Source organism: Melitaea cinxia, chromosome 25 (genome assembly GCF_905220565.1).
Source record: "Melitaea cinxia chromosome 25, ilMelCinx1.1, whole genome shotgun sequence".
NCBI lineage: Eukaryota > Metazoa > Arthropoda > Insecta > Lepidoptera > Nymphalidae > Melitaea > Melitaea cinxia.
Genome location: NC_059418.1, coordinates 655,729 through 675,017, shown reverse-complemented (window position 1 = coordinate 675,017; position 19,289 = coordinate 655,729). Strand labels below are relative to the sequence as shown.

At 35.9% G+C, this 19,289-nt stretch overlaps 1 protein-coding gene across 1 annotated transcript; it reads left to right on the top strand.

Moving 5' to 3' along the window:
* Positions 1-1,085: 1,085 nt before the first annotated feature.
* On the top strand, positions 1,086-9,744 carry LOC123665912 (thioredoxin domain-containing protein 9). The gene is made up of 6 exons (XM_045600140.1): positions 1,086-1,103; positions 4,033-4,110; positions 5,586-5,685; positions 6,699-6,900; positions 8,856-8,991; positions 9,288-9,744. The coding sequence occupies exons 2-6, from the start codon at positions 4,046-4,048 to the stop codon at positions 9,424-9,426; spliced, it is 642 nt and encodes a 213-aa protein (XP_045456096.1). The 5' UTR covers positions 1,086-1,103; positions 4,033-4,045; the 3' UTR covers positions 9,427-9,744.
* The last annotated feature ends 9,545 nt before the right edge of the window (positions 9,745-19,289 follow it).

Genomic DNA, 19,289 nt, shown 5'->3' with positions numbered 1-19,289 from the left:
ATAAGGTGAGGAAGTACCTTCGAATGAAAATAAGAAATAATTATAATAAAATTATCATCTTGACCACATTCTGGTCACAATAGCCAATCCAATTGTAGCCTAGTTATAAGCGTGGTTAGGAAAGCAAACTCAAGTATTATCTTTACAAATCAGGCAATGTCACATATTTGATACACAGCAAAAAATTTCTAGACTGTTCGCCATCTGACAATGTATCATATTTGCTACACTTGAAAAACACAAAAGATTACATGCAGTTACAATTCATTTAGGTACATGAAAATAACGTTAATGATTAGAGTATATAATAAGCTTTGGCAATTGGACTACTTTTGAAAACAATTTGAACAAAATATAATAAATAATGATTATTTTTACCTTGCGATGCGTAGACGCATTCGATCGGTCCACCATTTTACGCTCTTACGGCTGATTTTTCGTTGCAAGCACTTAAATAGTATTTTTGGTAGAAATATATGTGTATTTTCTATCATACTAAACAACAAAAGTTTTAAAAACTCGTTAGAGAAATTCTCGGGATTTTCTAAAAGTTGAACGTATCAAATTGTACACAGTGTCAAGAATAGGGTTAAGTATTTCAATAAATCAAACATGAATTATAATTTAATGATTTAAATAAAAGTATTAGTTTTCACATTGTAATGATCAATTAACAGTTTATGAAGTAATTATTTAAACAATCAAATTTGAAAAACTATTGTTATTGCGTCGACTTATGTTTATTAATCACTGTTTCTAAAGTTATATTTTTAGTGGCTATATTTTTTGATTCGAGTATCGTAATAGAAACATTATTAATGCGATATAGTTCTAGCGTATTAAACTATCGTTGGGGGCGGTTATAATACTGGCACGAGCGGTTATATTATTAATACTGGCAGCGTTTCTTTTTAGTAACAAAATTTTCATATAGCAACGTTTGTATCAGACTGTCATTTGTTTTCTTGTAAACAGTGTCGGAAAAATTATTTATTTTTATCACATATTATGTTAAAAAACTCAATAAAAATAACATAAATCATAAAAATTAAATACGAACTGTATTTAAAACATAGTGATTATATTTTTATTACTCAGAGCAAGTAAGTTTTTGTGTATTTCTACTGTTTTGAAACATGTGTGGCGATGAGGTCACCGTCCTATTTCATTGTATTTATAAAGAGATATGGGTTGGAAATACATAAGGAATCATAATATTGTTAGTTGAAATATTATATATTACGTAATAGTAATATATAAGATGTAAGCCTTAGTTTTAAAAAATATTCGAAATGTTTGATCGAAGTCAAAGACTGCGCCATTGCGATAATTTGGTCCAAATATGGTACGAAATGGTCCACCCACTCCTTATAATCAATGTAATAATTTAAAATTTTGTCAATTTACCATATTGTAACTTGTATTTATATAATATTTAATAAAAAAATACAATCATTTTGAAAACCAAATCTTGTTTGTCAACAGTACTTTTTTTTTATTATAAAATAGTTGAAATAAAGATAATATTTTACTACTCGAACTTCTGTATGGGTTTAAAAACATTATGATGCTACGAGTAGTCATTTTTTTAGCCCCCGAGTTGTTTAAACATTAAAACTTACCACAAAAAGATTAAAACCTTTTTTACGTGGTAAACCATTGTGCTAGTGGAGGTAGCTCAAGATAAGGGGCTACGAATCAATACTAGGAAGACCGTCGAAATGCGTGTTCAGTCATGCGACAATCGCTCCATCACACTCAACGGGGCACCACTGGAAACTGTCACGAAATTTGTATATCTCGGCAGCACCGTGACCAACAGCGGGGGCTCTGATGACGACGTCGACGCGCGAATCAAAAAAGCGAAAGCCACCTTTGCCCAATTAAAACCGGTATGGGATTCGAACGTGCTCACCCGGCGGATCAAGATTTCCCTTTTCGATTCCTTAGTGAAGTCTGTCTTGCTCTTCGGCTGCGAGACATGGAAAGAGACAAAGGGTCTGACGCACAAGCTACAAGTGTTCGTCAACAAATGCCTTAGGTTCATCCTGCGCAAATTCTGGCCGAACACTATCAGCAACGAGGATCTCTGGAATCGATGCCACCAAATCCCGATCAAGCAAGAAATTGCTCAGCGGAAGTGGAAGTGGATAGGACACACCCTCCGAAGACCAGAGGACAGCGCCGCCAGGGTCGCGTTCACGTGGAGGCCGCGCGGGAGTAGGAGACGGGGCCGGCCGGCGCACACGTGGCAGCGGACTATCGACGCCGAGCTGCGAGCGGCCGGGCTTAGTTGGAGGGACGTGGAGCGAGAGGCACAGGACAGGAGCGGATGGAGACGTCTCACAAGGGCCCTTTGTACCACTGGGGTACCTTAGGACAGCAACAACAACCATTGTGCTTGGAAGATGCAAGCATCTTCATAACATTTCATATTCATATTCTTATTATTGAATGCTAGCTATGTTTGATTATTAATATTATCTTAACTTTACTTTTTATATAAATTTGATTAATGACCTTTTTAAATGAATTTTATTGTTAACAAGTAGGATCTTTACTTTTAATTTTTATGCGAAGTAATTTTAATTATACTTGCTTCACGGCATTAATATATTGTGGAATGTTGTGTACCCCGTAATGGGATACATATTAGATAATAATGTAATAGTGAATCATATATAATGTTCCATATGTATTCTGTGGATGTACCTATAAAATAAAATAAATAAATAGATAAATAAATAATAACTATATAAAAAATAATATAAAAAAAAACCTTACTAACAGTAACATAGTTAAGTGTACATTGTAAGTAGAACATAAGTGTACATATCTGGTAACTAGGAAATAAGTGTACATACTTTTTTTTTTTTATAGACAGATAAGAAAAATAATAATGTTAGAAATTAGAAAGCAATTATGTGTATACTTCTGCATAAACAGTATTTAGTAAGGAAAAAAAAACCATCAGCGTCGGACCATGTCCTTGTTTTACTAGGCAGTCACAGGACTGTTGATCTGTAGTATAATAAGTAGAAAAATCGCCTGTGGTATTATAATGCATGCATGATAAACAAAGGCACGGGCATTTTGAGCCCGTGGATCAGAATTTATAAAAAAAAAAACAACTTCATAGATTGTGAATTGAGTATTTGACAAGAATTAATCTTTTATTAATAGGTTGTTAACTGACTTTTATCCTGAAGTTAAATTCCTACTAGTCTCTCACGTAATTTGGTGTATTCAAAATCTTTATTAAAACCTAAGTGAACTCAGAATACCCACTACAACCCAGCGGTGCCCTCATCATCGTAACAGGGTGCCACGGGATCGCTTGCGCATGCTACTGTGATGCCCCGACCTCTTTGATTTATAATATATATATATATATATATATTTGATATATTTGATTAACCTCTTGTAGTACTATTCTAAATTATTACACATGGATGGATGGATGGAATCTGTGTAACAAACATCCCTTAAAATTCTTGTATTTATAATGGTACTAGCTGACTTGGCAAACGTTGTCTTGCCGCTAAACGCTATTTATAAATAGGGGTTGGTGGTAGAAGGGTGAAAATTTAGGGTTGTATGTATTTTTCAACTCCGAATCATAATAAAATAAAAAATAAATAATTTAACTAAAAATTAAAGAAAATTTTTCTGCGGTGGACTACCCTTAACGTTTAGGGGGATGAAAAATAGATGTTGTTCGATTCTCAGACCTACCCAATATGTACACAAAATTTCATGAGAATCGGTCACGCTGTTTCGGAGGAGTTTAACTACAAACACCGCGACACGAGAATTTTATATATTAGATGATGTATTTATGTGATGGATCATTATTCAAATGTCAGTCTCAGTTCAGCCTATCGCAGCCCACTGCTGGACATAGGCCTTCCCAAGTTCGCGCCAGACATCCTGGTTTTCCGCAATCCTCATCCATGCTTCACCGGCAATCTTACGTAGACCCTCGGCGTAGGCTAATGAAATAAAGATAAATGTGAAATTATTTTATTTCAGAAGGACAGTAATCATGGAGCAAGTACTAGCAAAAGTCGCTCAGAATATGGAGAAGCAGCTCGACAGTGAGATTGAAAGGTAATCTTGAATCTCTAAATCGATTAATTTATTAATCCTGTAATTTTATTGACGTACGTGCGTTGGTGCAACGATCACAGCACTGGCAGTTGCGGAATCGATCACCGCACATGGCATACATTTTTATTGGGCGTTCAGACGTTGTTGTATTCTCAGTGTTTGTGCTCTGTAGAAAATTCTTACAGAATGAAAGATTGAGGAAATAATAAAATTCTAGAAAGTTCAAAAAAAGGAGGTTACTCAATTCGACCGCATATATATATATATATATATTTTTAACCGACTTCCAAAAAAGGAGGAGGTTCTCAATTCGACTGTATTTTTTTTTTTATGTATGTTCAGAACTTTTGACTGGGTGGAGCGATTTCGACAAATTTTCTTTTAATCGAAAGGTGGTGTGTGCCAATTGGTCCCATTTAAATTTATTTGAGTACTTAATTACTTTAATTTACTTTCGAGTTATATCTAATAATGCGTTTTTACTTGACGCTTTTTTCGTCGACCTACGTTGTATTATACCGCATAACTTTCTACTGGATGTACCGATTTTGATAATTCTTTTTTTGTTGGAAAGGAGATATCCCTAGTTTGGTACCATGATAAGGAAACCAGGATCTGATGATGGGATCCCAGAGAAATTGATGGAAATTCTTGAAAATCTGCAATAACTTTTTACTGGGTGTACCGATTTGATAATTCTTTTTTTGTTGGAAAGAAAATATCCTTAGTTTGGTACCATGATAAGGAAACTAGGATCTGATGATGGGATCCCAGAGAAATCGAGGGAACTTCTTGAAAATCCGCAATAACTTTTTACTGGGTGTACCGCTTTTGATAATTTTTAATTTAATCGAAAGCTGATGTTTGTCATGTGGTCACATATAAATTTTATTGAGATCTGATAACTACTTTTTGAGTAATCTTTGATAACGCGCAGTTACTTGACTATTTTTTCGTCGATCTACGTTGTACTACTCGTCGATGTAATTGAAGTCGTTTTTTTTTCGTTTGCGAGCAAACACAATTATTTAATGTATGTTCGGGGATAACTCCGTCGTTTATGAACCGATTTTGATAATTTTTTTTTCGTTGGAAAGGAGATATCCCTAGTTTGGTACCAAGATAAGGCAATCAGGATCTGATGATGGGATCCCAGAGAAATCGAAAGAAACTCGAAAATCCGCATAACTTTTTACTGGTTGTACCGATTTTGATGATTTTTAACTTAATCGAAGGCTGATGTTTATCATGTGGTCACATTTAAATTCCATCGAGATCTGATTACAACTTTTGGAGTAATCTTTGATAATGCGTATTTACTTGAATATTTTTCGTCTACCTACGTTGTGTTACTTGTCGATATAATTGAAGTCGGTTTTTCTTCGTTTGCTTGCAAACACGATTATTACAGTCTAAAAGTTGGTTTGTCGTCTGTCGGGTCTGACGGTTAATATATTAATTATTATATATTACAGATTGGATGCTCTCGACAACGGCGATTTGGAAGCGATAAGGCAGCAAAGGATCGCTGAAATGAAGCAACGTGCGAAACAGAAGCAGGAGTGGCTGGCTAATGTATGAATTTTCATATCTCTACTATTGTTATAAATATTTAAAAAAAACTTATTTCAATTTACTTGGACAAGATATCCGATGTAGGCTGGATGAGGTTTGTCGAAAACCAGAATGTCCGGCGCGAACTTGGGGAGGCCTATGACCAGCAGTGGACTGCGATAGGCTGAACTGACTGAAAATAAAGTACAGTACATATTAGTAGGTATAACTCAAAAAATACTTGTCTGATCTTGTTTAAATTTTAATTGAACCACGCAACAAGCTCAAGCCTTAGAATATAAAAAGAATTATCCAAAATCGGTACACCCAGTAAAAAGTTATGTCCTATAATATAACGTAGATCGACGAAAAAATTGTCAAGTAAATTTGCATTACCAGCGATAACTCAAGTACTCGTCAAATTTCAATTAAATTTAAATGGGACCGTATAAAACGCACCCCCTTTCGTTTAAAAAAAAAATCTTCCAAATCGGTCCACCCAGTCAAAAGTTATGATTTTAACTTAAATTGAGAACCTCCTTTTTTTGAAGTCGGTTAAAACTGATTTGTTTCGTTTATGAACGAATAGTTAGCCAAAGAAATTTTTTTTTAAATATGTGAATGGTACTTTCTCCATATAATTCATGATACAATGAATAGAATGTGCTGATGTATTTCTGCAATGATCACAACATTGGTTAACGTTGGTGGTTGGTCACAGATTTGATTGACAAATACTTTGTATAAGGTCATGTAGATGTTTATCATGAAACGGTTTCTACTGGGAAGTCTTGAGTGTAAAATATTCTGTCTCTCTGCACTATATATGTATATATTGCTACGTATACTTAACACGTACATTCCATTAAGGTAGGCAGACACAGCAACGGTAGAGTCTTGGATTGCAAGACTATGGTAAATAGTAAGCGCTCACCATCAGACAAATCTTAGCCTACACGGAAGGCCTATGCCCAGCAGTGGGACGTTACAGGCTGAATCAGCAGTGGTATAACATCTAAATATCTCCTCCCCAGGGTCACGGAGAGTACACCGAAATCGACAATGAGAAGGAATTCTTCACGGTTTGCAACAAAAGCGAGAACGTCGTCTGCCACTTCTACAGGAACGACACCACTCGCTGTCGCATCGTGGACATGCACCTCAAGATCCTCGCGAAGAAACACGTGGAGACGAGGTTTGTCAAGTTGGACGTGGAGCGGGCTCCGTTTTTGACTGGTGAGGATTGTTGGTTTTGTTTCGATTTCATCTCTTATTTTTTTTTTTATGTCACTAGGTCGCCAACAAGCGTACGGCTCACCTGATGGTAAGCGATTACCGTAGCTTATAGACGCCTGCAACACCAGAAGCATCGCAAGCGCGTTGCCGACCCTATCCCCAATCCCCCCAGGAGCTCTGGTCACCTTACTCACCAACAGGAACACAACACTGCTTGAAAACAGTATTATTTAGCTGTGATCTTCTGTAAGGTCGAGGTACTACCCCAGTCGGGCTGCTCCATATTTTGAGCAGGAAATTCCTGCTGTGCCCTACCTCAGTTAAATCTCTTATTTGAGGGTAGTTCGGAAAATACATTACTGACGCGACCTTTTGTCACGCAGTTTCTAACTTCCTCTAAGAAAGTTTCTCTAGTCCCCTCTAAGAAATATTGTGTCAGAAAAAATGTCATAAACATATTCGTGATTAAAAAGGATCAGATCGCATTGGATATTTAACAGCCACTCAAATCAATGAAGTGCAAATGTCACATTTTTTTTAAACCCCCGTCTCTGTTTATGCCTCTCATCATAATAAACATACCCCCCTTTCTTTATTTGTGAACATATTTTACGGACGAACCCTAGCTAATATTAACCTTGTCTTTTTTACTAGCTTGTTGTCACGGGGATTGTAGGTTCGACTCCTGCCTATGATAAGGAGTTACATTAATATTTATTTTTTTATACGTATAATGTATATAGACCGCTCTGGTGTAGTGGTGCGAGTAGTCGCCTGAAACACCGACGGTTCGAGGTTCGATACTCGCTCGGGATGGATATCTATATATCTACAAATAATTCTTCCCAGATTTTGATTTCTCTCCCTGTGGGTCTACCCACCGTGCCTCAAAGAGCACTTTAAGCCGTCGGTCCCGGTTGTTATCATAAATACCTGATAGCGATCGTTAGTCATAGTAGGAACATATCCGCCAACTCGCAGTGTCGCAGTGTGGTGGATGAAGCTGCGATCCTTCTCCTACATGGGGAAAGAGGCCTAGTAGTGGGATATTACAGGCTGAAGCACAACCTCATAGCTAAATCAGACCGCTGTTTTATCTTTAACACTAACTTTTTTTTTATGTAAGTGATAATAAATCCACAGGCTTATAATGCCCGTGCTTTTGTTTTTCCATTTTTTTTTAAACATGCATCGGTACTTCACTGCAACTTTAGAAAACTTAATAACTAGCCTTAAAATCTCCAAAAATCGACGCGAGTCCACTGACCAAGACTGTTCTACATATTTTTTTTTTATAGTTATTAATTTTTATTATGATATTATATTATGACGCCGCGTTGGCGCAACGGTTACAGCCATGGATTGTACCTGTTGCGCTGGCGGTTGCGGGTTCGATCCCCGCACATGACAAACATTTGTATTGGCCATACAGGTGTTTTCCGTGGTCTGGGTCTTTGTGCAGTCCTTGTGGGTCTCCCCACCGTGCCTCGGAGAGCACGTTAAGCCGTCGTTGTTATCATGTACACCTGATTGCGATCGTTACTCATAGTAGGGAATATATCCGCCAACCCGCATTGGAACAGCGTGGTGGATTAAGCTCTGATCCTTCTCCTACACGGGGAAAGAGGCCTATGCCCAGTAGTGGCAGTACAGGCTGAAGCATAATTTTTATTGTATTTACACTTACTTGCTAACTACAATATATGTACACTTATTTGCTACTTACACTGTACACTTAACCTATGTTATTGTTAGTAGTCACTTCGTGGACTTGGAAAATGTTTTTATCCATTTTTTTTTGTATAACTAATCCTATCTTTTTAAGTACATGTATATAGCCTTAATAAGGCTTTAGCAGTCTGTTCCTATGGTAACATTTAGTTACCATAGGAACAGACGACCTTGTGTCTAACTTAAAAATATCGACTTATTTTATTATTTGTATTTCTATCCAGGCCGCCTCAAAATCCGTGTGATACCAACAATAGGATTGGTCAAGACTAACAAGACGAAGGACTTCATAGTCGGCTTTACAGACCTTGGGAACAGAGATGACTTCAGCACGGATATGCTCGAGTGGAGGATAGCCAAGTAAGGCCAGAATTGCCACACTGATTTGTCCAGAGTCCGTTCGTTTCGAAAATTAGGGCGTTTTCGTGAAAAAAATATTAATAAGTGATTAATTGATATAAAAAAAAAACAAGTATGCTTTAGACATCACACCCGAAGTAAAAACCCGAAGTAAAACTTCTCTAGCCCCATCTAACTTACATCTCCCTCTCAACTTCCGTTCGCCTCGCCCGATCACACTTTTCGTAGCGCTTGTTTTTTTTTATTTGTTTGTGCATGATATACATGTGTATTAATTTAACAATATTTGTCTACAGAGCCGACGTAATAGAATACTCAGGCGATCTCCTCATACCACCAGCAGAAGCTAAGAAACAACGGGCCCTGCAGATTCAGAGCAAGAAAACGATTAAAGGCAGAGCTGATTCAGATTCAGATCTTGATTTCAGTGATTAGCACTAAATATAGCCTGTTTCAGAGCGAGAGGCGTTAAAATGTGTACATCAGGAGATGATTTTCAAACATGGTCATTTTCAACTTTAAATTTATTTAAAATTTTTCTTTTATACAAACCCTGTCCCGACAATAACATACAGAAAAAATTGTTATTAATTTGTTGTAATAATTTGGAGTTTATGCGGATATATTGGATCAATTTTCTTGTGACTTCTATTCGTGGCCTAAGTCTGTGGTGTTGCTTGTCATTTAAATTGTATTTAACCTCTGATACGGTAAATAAATTTTATGAAATACAAATAAATTTTAATATGGACGTTTTTTTTGTTTAACTTTTGAAGTTATACTTCTTTTGTCACGCTTCAGCCTGTAATATCCCACTACTGGGAATTATAGGAAGGATTAGAGCTTAATCCACCATGCTGCTCCAATGCCGGTTGGCATATATTCCTTACTATAAGTCACGATCGCTATCGGGTGTACATGATAACAACCGGGACCGACGGCTTAACGTGCTCTCCGAGGCACGGTGGGGAGACCCACAAGGACTGCACAAACACCCAGACCACGGCAAACGCCTGTATGGCCAATACAAATGTTTGTCATGTGTGGGGATCGAACCCGCAACCGCCAATGCAACAGGTACAATCCATGGCTGTAACCGTTGCGCCAACGCGGTGTTCTCTAGTCGCGTTAGAGAAAAATGAGAGTAAATTTTATACGATGCGTGTGCATACCCTCACAAAAAACCGGTACCCTGAAGTTAATTAATCAACGTAGAAGAAGCTAGCAACTTGGAGTTAGCTAGCCAATGAAATAATTACATTAATACATACATTTATCATCATCATCATCATCATCATTCCAGCCTATCGCAGTCCACTGCTGGACATAGGCCTCCACAAGTTCGCGCCAAAAATGCCGTGAACTCATGTGTGTTGCCCATAGTCACCACGCTGGGCTGGCGGGTTGGTGACCGCAGTGCTGGCTTTGTCGCACCGAAGACGCTGCTGCCCGTCTTCGGCCTGTGTGTTTGAAAGCCAGCAGTTGGATGGTTATCCCGATATATTATGTGGATGTTATACATACATTAATACATTTTATAACGTAGTAAAAGCTTCATAAGCATTTATATTATACACAGTATTTATTCTTTCGTTTAATCATTAGTGCATTGTTCATTTTCTTTGTTAATATTATTTCATTTTAAAACCGTTAGAGTCCCGAGTAGATCGGACATCAATCTAAGTTCGGAAGTCAAATATCCAACATTGTGTCCAATCTTTTTGAGATGAACAAAAAAAGAATTATCAAAATCGGTACATCCAGTAGAAAGTTATGCGGTATAATACAACGACGAAAAAAGCGTCAAGTAAAAACACATTATTAGATATACCTCGAAAAGTAGTTGTCAGGTCTTAAATAAATTTAAATGGGACCAATTGACACATACCACCTTTCGATTAAAAAAAAATTGTCGAAATCGGTCCATACGGTCAAAAGTTCTGATGTAACATACATGAAAAAAATACAGTCGAATTGAGAACCTCCTCCTTTTTTGGAAGTCGGTTAAAACACAAATATCGCGGAACACTTGCGACATGTGACATGCGATAGATGAACTAAAAAAATTTGGGCGATAGAATAAAAGATTCATTTTTAAAACGAGTGTCCTTTAGACCACACGACTGAAGTAGAACTTCTGCACAATCGCCCTGCACTGTGTCTTAGATATACGAAACCTAACTGGCTATGAGAGAAAGAGAGGAAGAAAATGTGTGCTCGCAATTCTCTCTTGCTTCGTTCGCCTCGCTTGATCGCACTTTTCGTAACGCTCTCGTCACACATTCACCAGCTAACTCCCCAAGTCATGCGTGCTTAAAGAAGTTTTATACTTTTGACTGCCCGTTGGCGCAGTTTCTAGTGGCCCTGCTTTTTGTTCCGTGGGTTACGGGTTCGACTCCCGCCTGAGTCTGGGTCTAATATTTGTATTTATATTTATACTATAAAGTTGTAACAGTCGGCTTTTACCTGTAACACAAGCATTAAGTTGCTTACCTTAGAACAGACGATGTGTCTGTTATAAGATATATATTATTTTTTATTTACTTATTGTCTTTATTTATTTCGAAAACTTTTAACTTTCATATTTATTGTCACTATGATTTATAAATCATAAAATCAAATAATGATGATGATGATGATGATGAATGAACAAAGAAATAATTTTCAACAAGTACATCCATATACACAAGCAGAGGAAAAAACGGAGACAAGAACGAAATTTATCAAATATTGGCGCCATCATTTGTTGACATTTTTTAAAATTTATTGAGAACTGGATTCGAGTCTTTCGCTCTAAGCTATATTTTTGTTGTCAAATAAGACAGTGTGACAAACAATCAAATTATTTTTTCCCTAAAGGTCTCGATTTTATTTCAATAAGCAATCAGCTCAATCAGCAATTTTTGAGCAGTCAGCTCTGTCTCGCCAGCAACTGGATTACGCTCTGCCAGTTAAAGTTTCAATTTCCACTTATACAAATACTCTTTATTGTACACTATCAGAGAAAAAAAATTATACCGAAAGTAATAAAAAATAGACATGTACAAAAAAAAACGGTCTTCTCGCTAAAAGAGATGTAAGAGCACTTATGATAAATGCATATATTTGTATAGGGTGTGTTAATTTGTAAAGTATAAAATCCAAATCGAGACCGTCACTGGCATCGTATTTTGTATTTTATGTAATAGAAAAAAACAACAGATACACACACACAATTCTTTCCTTTTGTGCATTAGTGTATTAGACGACTAAAAAATATGCTACAGCACGAAACAATAACCAATAAAATTAAATTGGCAAACTTTTCACAAAACAATTGCATTTTTTTTTTTGTTAATCTTTAATTTGTATTTTTAATACATGAAATGTTTATTTTTATTTATTTTAAATGGTCGTTTGTAAAATAAAGTAAACACAAAAAGCTTACAAGTGGAAAGTAAATTTCCGCTACTGATTTGAGTGTTTTTCCTCTTCATGTAAAATGCGTAGTCGTGTTGACTATCCAGTATTCATCATTATCATCATTTCAGCCTATTACAGTCCACTGCTGGACAAAGGCCTCCACAAGTTCGCGCCAAAATGGAGTGAACTCATGTGTTTTGCCCATAGTCACCACGCTGGGTAGGCAGGTTGGTGACCACAGGCTGGCTTTGTCGCACCGAAGACGCTGCTGCCCGTCTTCGGCCTGTGTACTTCAAAGCCAGCAGTTAGATGGTTATCCCGCCATCGGTCTGCTTTTTAAGTTCCAAGGTGGTAGTGGAATTGTTTTATCCTTTAGTCGCCTCTTACGACACCCACGGGAAGAGAAGCAGTGGCTATATTCTTAATGCCGTAACCACACAGCAAATCCAGTATTGCATAATTCTATTTATAGACGCCTATTCTATTAATATCTTCAGCTTGTAATTATGCCATCATATCTAGTTCTCCAGCAATTTGGTATTGAATAAAGAAATTGTACTAGCAACACATTAAAATTGTCATAGTAACGTCAAATCTAATAAAATACATCAATCTGTCAATTTACTTCTTTTATTTGAAATTCACGGACCATGACGTGAATTGTGATTTAGTTACATATCTACTAGAAAGGAGTTTTAACGTTTTGTCTCCCGAAATACTCATATAATTACGGAATAAAAATAAGCCGAAAAACATTATTTAATTTGTGTTAAATAGTGGAATTTTGACGTTGTTTTTTTTTTTTCTTTTTAAGTGTTGACAAAAAATCATAAAGTGCGTTTCGAAATATAAATTGATAATTACGTGGGATACAGTAAGTATTATTAATTTATAGTAGTCTATAATCTAAAAATAAGTCTATAGGCTCGTTAAATATTTTAATTCTTCTATAATTTCAAGGTTGTTAGATATTTCATACTTTGGACTTTGGCACTTTAACTTACATCTTAAGTGTGTAATTATATTGCGTAAAAAAAGTAAACATACGCATCGAACAAAAAAAAAAAATTATTAAAGAACAGATTTGATTTTGAATAAAGAATATAATAGTCATGTCACACGGTTTTACCAAAATAATTTCCAATTCCTTTGAGAATTCGGGACACTCAAAATTTTACCCGATCTCTAATGTGAACCGAACTTAACCATAATAGTAAAATATTAACGCAATGAGTAACAAATACATTCATTTTACACTAACAATATAAAACTAAATAACCTTTATATTTAAAAAGTTAACAATTGATAACTTTACCTAATTAGGTATTACACGAAATTGTTTTGTAAGCCACTGCATGTTATCTTTAATGTGTAATAAACACATTTGTGATAAGAATTTCATTTAACTTAACAGTATTGAATGAATTTTTGGATGTCTAAGTTATTTGGACGGTTTCCAATTCGTGTTATTTGTGAAGCAATTATGTAATTTTTTATTTTCAATGCCAGAGCATAATAATTATTCTATAGGTCTGTTTCAACGGTTTACATCAAAACTATCTAACTTATGATAGTATCCAAGAGACAAAATTTTATTGTAGGTATTATATTGAATTCTAATTTATTTCTGGGATATTGTTATTTGCTGCCTTTGAATCTAAAAATAGTACTTTATTGTTGTGAAAGAGCCTCTGTCAGCCTATTTAACCTCCAGCTGTTAACCGACGATCGCTCTGGTGTAGTGGTGTGAATAGAGGCCTTAAAAACCGATGGTTAACTTGTTTGACTCCTGCTCGATATGGATTCGTACAAATATTTCTTTCCGGTTTTAATGTCTGGCCTGTGGATCTCCCCACCGTACTTTTAAGCAAGTTAAGTCATCAGTCCCGGTTGTTATCATAAATACCTATTAGCGATTGTTACTCATGGTAGGGAACATATCTGCCGAACCGCAAGGGGGCAGGTGGTGGATTAAGCTCTGATCCGTCTCTTACATGGCAAAGGAGGCTTATGCCCAGCTGTGGGATCTTACAGACTGAAGCAAAGACGTTTTTTTTTTACAAGTAGTTGCCGTATTGGATCCTCATCCGGTGACTGTAAAAATCAAAAGAATCAACCGCATTTAGACACACCGAGAAAAATAATTGTCTATTTAATTTTGTTGATTTCAATTGTTAATATGCTAATGATTGACTATAAAAGATTAACGGGAACATTCTATTTCTAGTCATTCAATTCCAATTAAAATTTCTTTCAGTTGCCCTCAATCAATTATTGAGTAAGATAGGGACATATCTTGTTTGAATTGTGTTTATGGCTTAACTGGGCAAGTATGTTAACCTTGAAAATCAGAGACAATGAAGTTCTCAAGTAATGGTACGTTCCTGTCGTTTGTAAGTTGTTGTAAGCTCCTGTAAATGCTGTGTCAACAGCAGATTTAGGGTTGATTATAATTTGCAATACCATCTGCATTATAATTTATATATTCCAGTAGTGGACTGCGAAAGACTGATGTGATGTGATGAATTGCAGGCGTAGGCTATGTTAACATGACAGTAAGTTTATTGCATCCTAATAATATGTAATCGTGTTTGCTCGCAAACGAACAAAACCGACTTTAATTATTTTGACAAGTAATACAACGTAAGTAGACGATAAAATAGTCAAGTTAATGCGCGTCACCAAAGGTTACTCAATAAGTGGTCATCAGATTCAAATTTAATTTAAATGGGACAACAAGACAAACATTAGCTTTCAGCTCAAGAATCATTAAAATCGATATACCCAGTAAGAACTCATCAGGTATACCGTATAATACAATGTAGGTCGACGAAAAAAAATAGTTAAGTAAAAGGTCGCCCAGAGGTCGGAATTCGACCATAATTAAAAATTTAAATTAAAAAAAAACAAAAGATTGTGAACATAAAGAACCTCTTTTTTTAATTTTCAATTTGACTACAGATTTTGACAATCAACAAAAAGTATAATATGCGTGTGTGTGTCAAATAGTGTAGTGTGTAATTTTTTTTATTGATTTAATGTTTTTATGCTAATTTAAAAAAAAATCTGCATTCCTTCTCTATATAAACTACTAGCTGTGCCCGCGGCTTCGCCCGCGTTGAAATTAGTGTGTCACAAAATTTTCCCAGCAAACTACCAGTGAAACTCTCATCAAAATCGGCTTAGCCGTTCCGTTAACCTTCCTCTTGCCAATGGTGGATGCCTCTCTCCAATGCTGAAACCGCATGAAAATCCGTTCAGTACATTTTGAGCGAATCGATTACATACACTTTTAGGGACTTCGTTTTATAATACACTAACTCTTGCCCGCGATTACGTCCGCGTGGTTATGAAGATATGCATTACTATTAAGATGTTTAACGCAAATTATTTTTTTATTTCAGTCACTTGAAATGATTATCAAACTGAGTAACTTTTTAAAAGGCACAATTTAGTATAATTTAATAGTTATTTTTATAAAACCTCTCTATACACCACATTTTTAGTTTTATTTTCAAGCTGTATATGTTTCATACAAAATATCAACCCCAATTAAACCCACTTAGCGGTGTAATATCGTAAAATCCGTTCTCAGCGGACGTCTGCTATCTATAATCTACCTCCCTGCCAAATTTTATCTTTGTTCAAACTGGATGGATAGACCATCCAGCGGTTTTGAGTTCTCGTGATGAGTGAGTCAGTGACCTTTCTCTTTTATATATATAGATTACGATGCATTATTTGGACACCTTTTCACCATCTATAGAGCTTACATTTTAAATTTCAAGTTTCTTACTTCAAAAACATAGGACTTTCATACAAACTTCCAACCCCCGTTTTACCCCCTTAGGGGTTGAGTTTTGTAAAATCCGTTCTTAACGGATGCCAACGTCTTATAAGGAGCCTATCTGCTAAATTTCAAGTTTGTAGGTGTTATAGTTTCCGAGATTTCGTGATCAGTGAGTCAACCTACCATCCCCCGTTTTAACCCCAAAACGGAGTTAATTTCTAAACATACATTATTTGGATACCTTCTCGCCATCTATAGAGCATACATTTTAAATTTCAAGTCTCTTACTTCAAAAACATAGGACTTTCATAAAAACTTCCAACCCCCGTTTTACCCCCTTAGGGGTCGAATTTCGTAAAATTCGTTGTTAGCGGATGTCTACGCCCTATAAGTAGCCTTTCTGCCAAATTTCAAGTTTGTAGGTATTATAGTTTCGGTGATTTTGTGATGAGTGAGTCAAGCTATCATCCCCCGTTTTAACCCCAAAAGGGAGTTGATTTCTAGAGATACATTATTTGAACATTTTCTCATCATCTATAGAGCATACATTTTAAATTTCAAGTCTCTTACTTCAAAAACATAGGACTTTCATACAAACTTGCAACCCCCGTTTTACCCCCTTAGAGGTCGAGTTTCGTAAAATCCGTTCTTAGCGGATGTCTACGTTCTATAAGAAGCCTACCTGCCAAATTTCAAGTTTGTAGGTGTTATAGTTTCGGAGATTTCGTGATGAGTGAGTGACCTTTCGCTTTTATATATATTATTACTAGCTGTGCCCGCGGCTTCGCCCGCGTTGAAATCAGTCTGTCCCAATGTTTTTCCGGCAAACTTCTAGTGAAACTTTCATCAAGATCGGCTTAGCTATTCCGTAAACCTTCCTCTTGAAGCCCTCTCTCCATTGGTGAAACCGCATGAAAATCTGTTCAGTAGATTTTAAGGGAATCGATCACATACACTTTTGGGGACTTTGTTTTATAATACACTAATTGTTTAACGCAAATTATTTTTTTATTTAAGTGACTTCAAATGCTTATCATACTGATTAACTTTATAAAAGTCACAATTTAGTATAATTTAATAAAAACTTTATAAAACCTCTCTATACACCACACTTTTAGTTTTATTTTTAGGCTGCAGTATAAATAACCTATTAAGCGAACTTATAGGTGTTGTATATGTTTCGTACGAACTATAAGCCCCCATTACATCCTCTTAGCGGTGGAATATCGCAAAATCCGTTCTTAGCGGACGTCTACTAACTATAATCTACCTCCCTACCAAATTTCATCTTTGTCCATCCATGTATAGATTACGATGCATTATTTGGACACCTCGTCACTCATCCATATGTAGATTACGATGCCCCGTTTTTAACCCCAAAAAGGAGCTGATTTACGTGCCCCACGGTTTTATTTTAGTCTACTCTATGCATATGTTTATAATTCCCACGACTGTATCTATTTTATTATTTTTTGGTTTTTAGTACATTTATCTTAAACATTGCAATGTATGTTTAACATAAAACCGTTTAACTTAAAAAGTTTTTTTACCTATTTTTATTGTATGTTACTTTAGAACTTTTGACTGGTCGGACCGACTGAAAGGTGTTGCGTGTCATGTGGTCCCATTTAAATTTAATTGAGATTTGACTTCCTAAGAGTGTCTCCTAGCGAGATCACACCTCGGCTTAGGACAAAGTCGGTGTGGTGGGCGAAGCACGGCCTTCGAGACGCTATTGTTTTTATTATCATTTAGGTATTTAGGCACGCGCCGAAGCCCGGCTGCCCGGCCGGTACCGCCGCAACCGTTATGTCCCTGCATTTTAAATCTGTAATATCTTCGAAAATATTCATTTAAATGACATGCTGTAAAGAGCCATATTGATCTATATTAAATGCACTATGTATTTAAGGTACTTAATTAGATAAGGATTAATGCTGTATTGGTTAAAATCGCTTCGAAAATTAGTCATTTGTCGTAAAAAGTCAATGACAAAAAAATGTTATTGTGGGATATCCATAAGAGATAGACATATACCATAGCGGAGTTTTCTGTAGAACTTTTTAATGTGTACAATACTTAGTACATTATTTTGATAAATCTCGTTGGGTTCAGCCTGCGTTTGCAAGTAAGCGGAAAAAATGTAATTATTTACGACATCACATTAGAAACCTCAAAAATAACAATAAATATAAACCTTAATCTTCAATCACTCTATCTATTAAAAAAAACGGCATCAAAATCCGTTGCGTAGTTTTAAAGATTTAAGCATACATAGGGATATAGGGACAGAGAAAGCGACTTTGTTTTATACTATGTACTTATGTAGCCACGATTTATTTTATATTTAGTATCAACACCCGTGCGAAGCCGAAGCGGGTCGCTAGTTTAATATATAACACATAACCGTGACAAAAGAATCAGTAGAAACAAAACAAATATATGATAAATTTTAAATCAAATGTTTGTTGTGTTGATCACACAGTAACAACTTAACATTTGTGTAATTACAAGTGCTAGTTATTTTTAAATAATGGGTTTTTTATACAACTAGTTCGGTAAACGTACGTCTAACTGGTGATAAGCGATTACTTTACTTTGTATTACTGTTGTAGTTTTCAAATGTAGTCGTTTCTCGCGATTACTTTGTATTACTGTTGTAGTTTTCAAATAAATGTAGTCGTTTCTAAGTTAAACATTTTTGAAAATGGGAATTAATTTAATTCCTTACAGACCACCTATAATAATAATAATAGCCTTTATTTAAACAATCTTATACAATTTTTTTAACATACTATTTTATATATATACATTTGTCTTGCTTTCTAGCATAGCCCTCCTCTAGAGCGTGCGGTTATGTGCTTTTTGTCTCCAAACAGATCCTGCAATACTTTTAAACAGAACAACTATAATGTGGTGTAAATTCCTGGAAAGTACTTTGAAAGTAGACCCTTTTTATATAATTTCAAAAACTGGTCTTCAACTCGTGGGACATCTTTTTGGGTCTTCGAACCGCGTGGAGAGTACGTAAAGCTGTCGGCTCCGGTTGTTACCGTAGAAAGCTGCTAGTAATTGCTACAGGTCGGGTAATTATCCGCAAAAACCT

Coding starts and splice junctions, on each gene's coding strand:
- LOC123665912 (XM_045600140.1), top strand. CDS start 4,046: ATGGAGCAAGTACTAGCAAAAGTCGCTCAGAATATGGAGAAGCAGCTC. Junction 4,111..5,585: donor CTCGACAGTGAGATTGAAAG/GTAATCTTGAAT, acceptor TATATATTACAG/ATTGGATGCTCTCGACAACG. Junction 8,992..9,287: donor CTCGAGTGGAGGATAGCCAA/GTAAGGCCAGAA, acceptor ATTTGTCTACAG/AGCCGACGTAATAGAATACT.